This window comes from Melanotaenia boesemani, chromosome 24 (assembly GCF_017639745.1).
Source record: "Melanotaenia boesemani isolate fMelBoe1 chromosome 24, fMelBoe1.pri, whole genome shotgun sequence".
NCBI classification, from domain to species: domain Eukaryota; kingdom Metazoa; phylum Chordata; class Actinopteri; order Atheriniformes; family Melanotaeniidae; genus Melanotaenia; species Melanotaenia boesemani.
In genome coordinates, this window is record NC_055705.1 from 13249118 (window position 1) to 13259243 (window position 10126).

Sequence of the window (10126 nt, forward strand, 5' to 3'; positions counted from 1 at the left end):
TTCCAGGGCAGCTTTGCCACCAATAAAGTGTTAACTTTGCAACTCGCTTCTGAACTATTAATCTCTTACAAGTAATGAGTGACCTAAACTTGCTAAGAGATTAATTACAGCTCCTGGTTTGTCTGGAGGCAGCTGCATGAAGAAAATCAGACCACTGTTGGCTTTTTCAAAACTTTTCATCAACTCGTGATGCTAGAAGGGAAATATTAATGGAAGAAAACCTATAAGAGGTTGAAATTGAGCACATCATGGCCTTTCAGTCATGATACACTTTTTAAACCATAGCCAAGCCCACTGAGGGGGATTAGCTCTTGGTGTGTGTCCCATAGGCAATTATATTTTTCAGTACAGCCTTGAGAACACCAGAAGCAGCAGCTATCAAACCTGTGGCAATTGGAGGAAAACAGTGGCACTTGTCTTCAAGCTGCGACACCACAAGGGATCCCCCAAAGAGCACAGGGGGTCCCTGAGGCTTTGAACAATAGAGCCATTGTGATTATTGTCTACAAATTGTCCTTATTTTAAGGAAAAAAGGTAAGGCTGTATGTTGTTCAATTTACTTTGGCTTTATTAAAGGACATGACTCAACCAGAATACATTATATATGGTGAGAATCTCACTTTTGAAAGCCTAAAACCAAACATGGTTTCAGCACAGGGTGGAGCAGGGGGTCCATGGCATTTTATTATATGCATGAAGGGGGTCCCCAAGGAAAAAAGGTTGGGAACCACTGATCTACACCATGATGTTGCTTCAGTGTGCCCAAATAAGTTTGCAGACATAGCGATCTCTCTTGGATTTATCAATCACTTCTTCTTCCTTTAGCTGACAATGATCTGAAGCAAAGTTAATGGATCATTTACATTACATCAAACCTGATCTGGATCATTTTTCATCGTCTTTAACAGCCTCAATGATTGTCGAGGCTGCTGTAGATATCCAAAAGTTCTTCAAACAAAGGTAAGGTTGGAGATCAGGGATACGAAGTCAGGGCTGTACCCCACTACAGTGTGCAACTGTGTACTATGTAACTACACAGCCATGTTCAACTGTGAATACCACGTATTCTTGTTCTCCTTTCTTCACTTATGAAATAAGGTATCAATAAAAGTGATAGTAATAAGATAGAAGCTGAAAGAAGTGAGAAGGCCTTTCCGAACTAATTTCATATACTATGTAATTTTGCCTCAGTCAAATGCTTTTAAAGATTTGAGACAGAGATCTAAATTGACATCTAACCAACTAACTTCCTTTTTTTCTCCAGCATCAAGCATTTAATGACAAACATAATGAATACAAGATAAACTGTACTGGAAAAAATCGATGGTCTTGTTTGAAACATGTGTGTGGTCATACTGGAATACACCTGGAAACTGTGAGGATAACTCTGCGACTCATTGATCTGGTAGTGAAACTATCCTTGTTTTTAATGGCAGATTGATGGAACCTGCATTTGCTTTTCTTATTTTCTGTTGGGGAAAAGTGAGAGCAAAAGTAAGAGCACTGTAAAATTGCTGCTACATGGCTCCGTTTTGCTTGAGCCTCACTGCAGAAAAATATCTGACAAGGAGGCTGCCATATTTTAACCCTACTCCAGAAGTCAGCTGACCTTGACCCAGTTCCACGACAGGTTCCAGAAAAATAGGAAGGGTCAGGTTGGATATTTAGAAACGCAAAAATTGCATACCAACCCAGACTTGAAACAGTATAAAATTTGTGATACAACCCAAAAGGGTGGAGCTTGACACATTGCAGTCTGTTGATTGGTCAAAAGAATCGTCACTTACTGTGCGCTACAAACAAAGTGGCAACAGCACCATGTATAAATATACCATGTATTTTTTGTTGTTTAAAACCACATGCCAAGAACAAAGAACATAAACTGCTGGGTGTCAGCAATTCTCGCTCGTTGTTTCTGTGTAGCATAACAGAATTAAAAATGAGGTGATATGACAGCGTGAGATAAAGGAAGTGACAAAGCGTAACAGGATGGAAAGATTATGTGCTAACAGCACATAATCACATCATCTTCTTCCTTTTAGCAGAGGAATAAGAGGTAGAAAAGAGAAGATTTTCCTTATTAACCACAAATTTCCTTTTTGAAGAAAATCAGTTATCCATGACATCATTTATTGGGCGCGTATGCGACACAAAGCATTCTGTGTGTTTTTGACTCTTCCTGTCCTTATAGGACTATATTGAATTGGCAGGTTGTAGATTTTGTTTTCAGAAAATTCATAATGGAAGCATGTATAGATGCTGCATTTCTGGCTTTATGTACTGATATGTAAATGAACATTACATACTTGTCATGCCTGCTACTCCTGCACCAGTACGCTCTGCTTCACCAGAATTCTGATCACCGGTTCTAGGACTTCACCTCCCAGGACTCATCTGTTCCAGCTCATCGGACTTCACCTGCCTCTATCCTCATCAACCTAACAAGTCACACCTGTTCTCCGGCCTACTTAAACCCCTCAGCACACCACAGAACTTTGTATTGTCTTGTCACACCTTTGGTCTGTTAGAAGTTCCATTAAAATCCTTCTCTCTCAACCAGCCTGCGCTTGTGTCCGACTTTCAGCCGATCCAATCTTACAATACTGCAGTATTTGTACATGATTATTTGCCTCATATCTCTCAGATGTGTCTCTGAGTGTGTACATAGGACTCTATCCTTGTTTGTTTTTTGTTTTTCTTCCTCTTACTGCGGGAGTATTTTCTTTTTTTAATTATTGCAATTATTCTCAGCACATGCTCTTCTTGTTGCAGTAATTATCTGGATGGTTGTATTCAATGTTTAACAAGGAAAGGCTCATTGTGCCTACATTTTTATTTGTAGGTATTATGGTCCAACTTGTTTCCTTTAAAGTATCCCTTATTAATTTTGAAACAATGGTCACAACATGACAGCATCTCAGTTTTGAGGTCAGTCATGTATAAATATTGAAACCTAACAGAGAGGATGTTACCTTGTAGTGAAAGATAATACCAGCACTTCCATCAGTGAAGCAGATATCCACTCTCAGTTTAGCTGATACCACAACTGATTAAATTTTTTAAAAAGCCTTTTGGAGACCCCTTGATAAGGTTAAAAGTACGCTCTTCCGTTTTGGAGTATTCTTTTCACAAAGAAGATAAAGTCGAATTCCTTAAAATTAAAACACTGGCATTGACATGGTTACAATCGATTTAATGAAACCTCAAAGTGACCGGCTATCCATTCAGCTCTGGAAAACCAGTGCATGTATATGCTGATATGACTATATGCAGCCAAAACGATGGCATGTGACAAAAACATGTGACAACAAAGCAAAGTTGAACCTTGAAGAGAGTTAAACACAGTGACAATGGGAACTAAAACCAACTGCAAAGGTTAAAAAAAGGCAACAAAAGATGATAAATAAAAAAAAAAAATCTTAAGAAAATAAGAAAAAATACAAGGTATTAAAGGAAAAAATAGAGATGGCAGGATTTTAATTTTTGTATGAATATAAAATAAAATTATAAAATTATGAATACATGAAAGATCAGAAAACTAAAGCTACTGAAAACTTTGGTCAAGGAAAACTAAGGGTCATTATTCAATTAAAAGGTATGACAATAATAACCCTGATTCTAAACTTACCCAAACCACAGTACCCTTGGTTTTCCATCCACTTCACCATATACAATGCCAGTGAATATTAATCAGTATGCAGACTGATTGCATATGAAGGTGACATGTTCTTTGGTTTTGAATAATTCACCTCATATTAGTCTTGTATATATATTTTCTGCCACATTGTTCAGTCAGATGTAGACTTATTATGGAAACTAGTTTTGAAGGAGAAATCTAAGAGAACCATTTCATTTCAAGAGGCATACGTGTGTAGGTACTACTGTCTAGAGGCCAACAGGTGGAGACTTGATGCCCTCGACCCTGCACTGCATCAAACTTGAACAGAAAGTCACAAAATCACTTGCACAACCTCTTGACCCTGTGAATACATGTATTCCACCACCCATAAACAATACAACCTCTTCCTCATTCGCTGAGAATCGAAGGAAGCCGCTGCTTTTGTTGCTTTTGTTTGATCACCTCAGCCATTTTAAGAGTAGAAAAAGAAGAATAATTCTTTAGAATGAAGACATTAGAAAAGGTTTTAGTGAGTAGGAGGGCAAAAGAGGAGATGAAAAAGAGAAACAAGGTTGAGTAGTGAGTGGCAAAGATGCAGAAAAGCATAAGACAAAGAATGAAAAGCTCCGCAGAAATGAATACATACTCCAAGGAAGCAGAAATACAGTGAGTGTTCAGTTTTGTTTGGGAAAGGTACTGAGAGGCAGTCAGACTGCATACATCTCCATACTGATTATGCAGCGTCTATTGTCCTGTGGTTTGCTAATTATTGCAATGCACAGTGCCTTGCTTTTCAGAAACCATTATAAAGCTCTTGATAAAAAGTCTGACCTCTTTCTGTCTGACAGACTTGTTCGTTCTTACAATGACAGAAAGGGGAAAGGGGAGACGAGAATAACAAGGGAGAGAGGGTGGGTTGTCTTACGTGGCCTCGAAGAAATGGAGGAAGGACAATTGAGGAGTGGAGAGAGGTTGAATAGTTCAGTAAAATTGAGTTTTATTAAAATACCAGAGAGAAATGAGCAGATGAAACCTTGAAGAAAGATGTTGCAAATTAAAAAAGAAATGGGTCAGAAAAACCTTGTGCAAAGCATACATGTTATTTATTGCCATCTTTGTATGAGACCTAAAGTCCCCTCACAGGAAGTAGTTTTTACACAACCTGCAAAGCTGCAATATGCCACAATGGACTCTACTACTCTTTTGGGCGAAATCTGGGTTAGTAAGTATATGCTAGGATCACTTTGGGGTTTTAAGCATGACTTAATTTGGGTTCTAACTAGAGCGAGGGGTTAGGACTTTTGGGTCCGTGTACATCACGGCCAACCGATTTTCTTTTTGAGGTTAAAAAAAACAAAATCGGGAAACGGCTCATTTCCCGATGACCAATAAAAAAACGAGAAACGGAAAATAGGAAATGACTCGTTTTTCGTTTTTGATTTTCAAAATGAAAATCGGAAAATAAAGAAACAAATTGTTATCTATATTCCGACAGTGTGTCTTTAGATGAAAATTTAAAATCAGAAAACGACGGTAATTTTTTATTTTCAATCTTGGATTTATTGTTGATTACTTTTAAGACCGTGACCCGGAAGCTGTCCCCGCAAAACACAAGTGAAGAAGAAAAATTTCGCTTATCGGTCGTGGCTCGCGGGAATTTATTGCGATTAATTTAGATTAATGTGGATGAAACTTCAATACGAAAACAATGGCGCTGCACGAGTTTGCAGATTTTATAAGAGAAAAAAGAACTAGTGGAATGAAGTGTGACGATATCGCCGCCGCTTTATGTCATCAGTTTGGAACCGCAAGGCGGGGTTTTTCTGAGAGAAATGTCAGAAGGTGGTGCGCTGAGCAGGGACTTGTCAAAGACTTCTGTCCTGACAGCCGACTGGAAATCGAAATTGCACAAAGCATTTCTGAGGTATTTATTATTATTATTATTATTATTATTATTATTAATATATCTGCGTAGCCTACATATTTTTATTCATAATAAAATACACTGTTGCTTCACCTGTCAGTAATTGTTAGAACTAATAAACACCTGTAGAGTGATATTCGCTCTTGCTTTTTCATGATTCCTATTAGGCCTACACATTCAGTGAATAGTTCCATGTTTTAAGTTACTACACTTTTTCCAGACTGGATCCTCCTTTGGTCGTAAAATGATGACAGGATATCTGTCTGCTAAGGGGTTAAAAGCTGCTGAGGGCAGAGTGGGAAGAATACTGCGGAGCATTCATCAACCCTACCACATCTCGAGGCAGCAGGTAGAGAATAAACAGACAGAATGAAGTACCACTGATGTAAAAATGTAGAAATGTTTAGCCTTTCAATAATTTAAATCTTCTGTTTTATTTTAGGGAGCCCGAAATCTAAACCCTGTTCCCTACAATGCAGAATACATGGGTCACAAGCTGCATGTTGATCAAAACGAAAAGCTGGTTATGTTTGGAGTGACCCATGTAATGGCAATAGATGGTTTCAGCAAGAAAATTGTCAGTCATTCCACTATGCCGATAAAGAATAACCTCATCATATATGAGGACGTTTACAGGTAAAATGTTTAATGTTGGTTCACAGGATCCACAACAAAAAATGCACATTGATAAAACTATGACAAATGACAATTAATTATATATATTCGTTATAGTCAGTTTATTTGTTAATTAAATCAAACCATACATTCATTCATCAGTTTAACTATAGTCTGTTAAGTTTGGACAGAGACTTATCTTTGAATGTTACTTTAAAATCCTCAAATCTCAACAACTGTTGTTTTCTATTTAACTCCTGTGTGGTGCTTTTGTGTTATTTTTTTTTTTAGATCTGCTGTGCTCTCTTTTGGACTGTGGGACCAGATGAGAGTAGACTGCGGTACAGAGTTTTATCTTTCTTTATTCATCCAGGAAAAGCTGGCAGAACACAGACACAATCGTCAAAGGCTGCCCTATGTTCAGACACCTTCTACACGAGTAATAACTGTTTTTCAAACCTAATTCAAATGCCTTGGCACATGTCTCATGTGAGTACATAAACTGACTAAACTCCCTAAATCTTTGAATCTTTCAAAGAACCATGTGATAGAGAGAATGTGGTCAGAGGTGAATGCCAGAGTCAACTATCCATTAAAGGCAGCTTTGGTCCAGCTGGTGGACATGGATGAACTTGACATGGAGGACAACACATCCAGATATTGTGTGTCAAATCTGACATGTCAGATGGCAGGAATTGGGATTACAAATGTTGTTGATGCATGGAATGCACACAGGATCCCAGGTATGTTTTCTTCCACAAATAACAGATATTCCCTTGTAAAAAATAGGCTTGGATGTCATGTTAAAAAAAAAGGAAAATGTGTGTGTATATATACATATATATATATATATATATATATATATATATATATGAGAGAGATACACACACATTGTAAGAGGTACACATATTTTATATATGTACAAATCTAATTTCATTAAAAATCTGGTTATAAGGCAAATAAAGTAACTAGATGAGAAGGCAAATATCACCTCATGTTCCTCACAATGGATGAAGTGGTATTTATCTATATGGACTTCAAAAGTAATTTGGCAATCATTATTCCATCTAATATTTGATTGGTATAACTGGTATAGTGACTGTCTAATCACTGAAGAAGTTCCAGCCTTTTGTCTGCCCTCAGTAACTTTGCATTATGCTTATTTTCAACATTTTGGGGTTCTGTTTTCACCATTAAGCCGCCTTCACTATCATGTGTTTGTAGGGAAGGGAATACCAAATGACCTGGCAAAGGAAGGGTGTCCTGCAAAAGTCCCTGAGGACCTTCTGCCTCTTGGAGCTGCTGCAGCTGATCTGTATCAACAGGAAACTGGATCAGCTTTGAAAAGGGAATCAGTTTTTGGATGTGATCCTTTCCGCTCAGAAGACAGCAAACAACAGACTGAAACTGAGTTTGGTTCTCACTTTGACTTAAAATCACTATATCAAAATGTGGTGCATAATAACTATGGACCTTTCCAAGATGCTGTCAGATCTCTTATTGACACCACCAGAAGATATATTTGAGCTGAGACCCCAGTCTTACATGTGCTTCGAATCAGTCGTCAATAAAAAAAACTGTTCTGTTCACAAAAGTTTTATTAACGGTAAACGCTGTTACAGTGCGAAACACTTCACATAATTTCAGTTACAACCATGTCACTGTTTTAGTGCAATAAACAATTTTCAAGTAACTTTCAGGGTTGTTGTTTTTTTTTTTACGTATCCAGTAAACAAATTCAGTTTGTGCTTTAAAGTGCAAAGCTGATGAACTGCAGCTCACCTAAAACATGTAGTTAGATAGTACACCAAAATATTGCTTTCTAGAACCACAAATATGCTGTTGTGATCTGAAATATGAAGGAACATAGCATCAAACTTGATGTATTTGAAGAAAAACAGAACGGTTTAAGCTCTTTGGCAACATTTTCCATGAGAAAATAAATTATCCTTCTATCATCAACTATTCTGTGTTTGTCTCTTTGAAGAAGGCCACAACAGCATTAAGACCTTTGACCTGGTGTACCTTGAACTCAAACTCGTCTGCTCTGCATTTCAGACAGTAGTCTGTATTTAACAGCCACTGCTCCACACATGTTCGGCATCCCAGCAGAGACTGACAGCATGTGGAAAACATTGGCTCCGCCATTAGACCTGGATAGGTTTAAGTAAACAAAAACACAATTATTGGATCATGTATAAACATCAAACTGTACTACATGTCTTTATCAAATAGTTACTTATGGTTACAAATTGTGTGTTTTTTAAACCTTTACAAACAAGACAGCTCAGGGCATCCATAACATGGGGCAGGCGGTCATCTTGTCTGGCTGCTGTGCTTTTAACTTTTGCAAGGTCAGCCAGAAGGTTTATTGTGCCAGTGACATCTTGGAGGGTCTCAGAAGCTTGTTTTAGTTGATCAATTTTTCTAATGACCTCTTGTAAGCTCCCATTTTCCTCAGACCTTCGCCTGTAAAGTTTGAATCATACTTTTTCAGCACGTTATGACACATTTTTTTCAGTTGTATGACATTTGAAATAAATTTGAGTTCTGCTAGTTTTTTGACAAATAATCATGAAACAATTCATAACTACCATTCAGAACCTTTTATTTTGGTAAAGCCCTACTAATTATTAAAAAAAAATAACAAAAACAAAGAATATATATGTCAGTGACATAGTAAATGGAGTATAAAATTGTATTATGCTATTTATATAGATGTGGGCCTTCACATCAATGTCATTACCTCGTTTTAGCTCTTCGACCATTTTGGAACTCCAAAAATTCATCTTCAAAGATGGCATAGAGTTTTCTGGAGTTTTGTTTCCAGTAACTGGAGCCTTTTGGAGTCAGAAAAAAATTCATATTTACAATCATTTCAGCCTAAACTAATAAAAACATAACTAGTGATAACACAACTTACTTCTTGTACCCTCTGAGTCCACAATTTCGTTTCCTTGGCTGTCTGCAAGGGTAATGGCCTCAACACAGCCCAACGCCTCCTTTACTTTTTCTGTCATCCGTTCAACTGTTGCATCAGATTCCATGAAGCGAATGACCACGGTCCTGGCAGCTGTTAATTTGTCATTCACAATTTCTGCAATGTGTATCGACCTAGGATGAAGTTTTTTTTATTAATATTTTTGTCATATCTTTTTAGCCTAACAAAAGTTTCTTATCAAATACCTTTGGAACACTCTTGTTGCAAAGCTGGATCGTGAAGTTGAAGCTTGTGGTGTTTCAGTGGGTGCAGAAGAAGACGAGGGTCTGCGTGTAAAGCTAAAGGGAACAGAAAGAGGGGCTCTGCTTGGTGGGATCTGAACTTGTTCTGAATCTCCGTGGACCTCATAATGACCACGGTTTTGGAGACTGAGGGTGGAGAAATTTCCAGAAGGATCTGGAAATATCGCTGTGTTCATGTCATCTGTAATATACAGACTACCACAACTGACCTGTCAAATTGAAGAGAATAAATAAAAACAAAGAAAACATTTTAAAAAAAAATCTGTCTCACACACATACTACAGCTAACCAGAACACATTTATACCTTTTGAATACACATTTCTTTAAAAGTATACCTACCTTTGATATATATGTACGAAATAAGAAAAATGCATATTATATATATTTATATATATATATATATATATATATATATATATATATATATGTATATATATAGATATATATGTATATATACATACACACATATATATATATACATACATACACATATATATATATACATACATACACACATATATATACATACATACACACATATATATATATACACATATATATATATATATATATATATATGTATATGTGTGTATGTATATATATATATATATATATATATATATATATGTGTGTATATATGTATGTGTGTGTGTGTGTGTGTGTGTATTTTATTCATGTAACTGTATTATAAAGATGCTTCAACATACATAAACAAAAACGTATG

At 36.7% G+C, this 10126-nt stretch overlaps 1 protein-coding gene and 1 long non-coding RNA gene across 2 annotated transcripts; one reads left to right on the forward strand and one right to left on the reverse strand.

The window, feature by feature from the left end:
• The first annotated feature begins 5327 nt into the window (after window positions 1–5327).
• LOC121635188 lies at window positions 5328–7684 on the forward strand. The gene is made up of 6 exons (XM_041978272.1): window positions 5328–5543; window positions 5764–5892; window positions 5986–6179; window positions 6450–6597; window positions 6697–6901; window positions 7383–7684. The coding sequence occupies exons 1-6, from the start codon at window positions 5328–5330 to the stop codon at window positions 7682–7684; spliced, it is 1194 nt and encodes a 397-aa protein (XP_041834206.1).
• A 330-nt stretch (window positions 7685–8014) lies between these two features.
• Window positions 8015–8955, reverse strand: LOC121635748. The gene is made up of 3 exons (XR_006009526.1): window positions 8905–8955; window positions 8428–8627; window positions 8015–8311 (listed from the first exon to the last, which is right to left on the reverse strand). It is a non-coding gene; the product is annotated as an uncharacterized LOC121635748 (long non-coding RNA).
• Window positions 8956–10126: the final 1171 nt, after the last annotated feature.

Coding starts and splice junctions, on each gene's coding strand:
- LOC121635188 (XM_041978272.1), top strand. CDS start 5,328: ATGGCGCTGCACGAGTTTGCAGATTTTATAAGAGAAAAAAGAACTAGT. Junction 5,893..5,985: donor ACCACATCTCGAGGCAGCAG/GTAGAGAATAAA, acceptor GTTTTATTTTAG/GGAGCCCGAAATCTAAACCC. Junction 6,180..6,449: donor ATATATGAGGACGTTTACAG/GTAAAATGTTTA, acceptor TTTTTTTTTTAG/ATCTGCTGTGCTCTCTTTTG.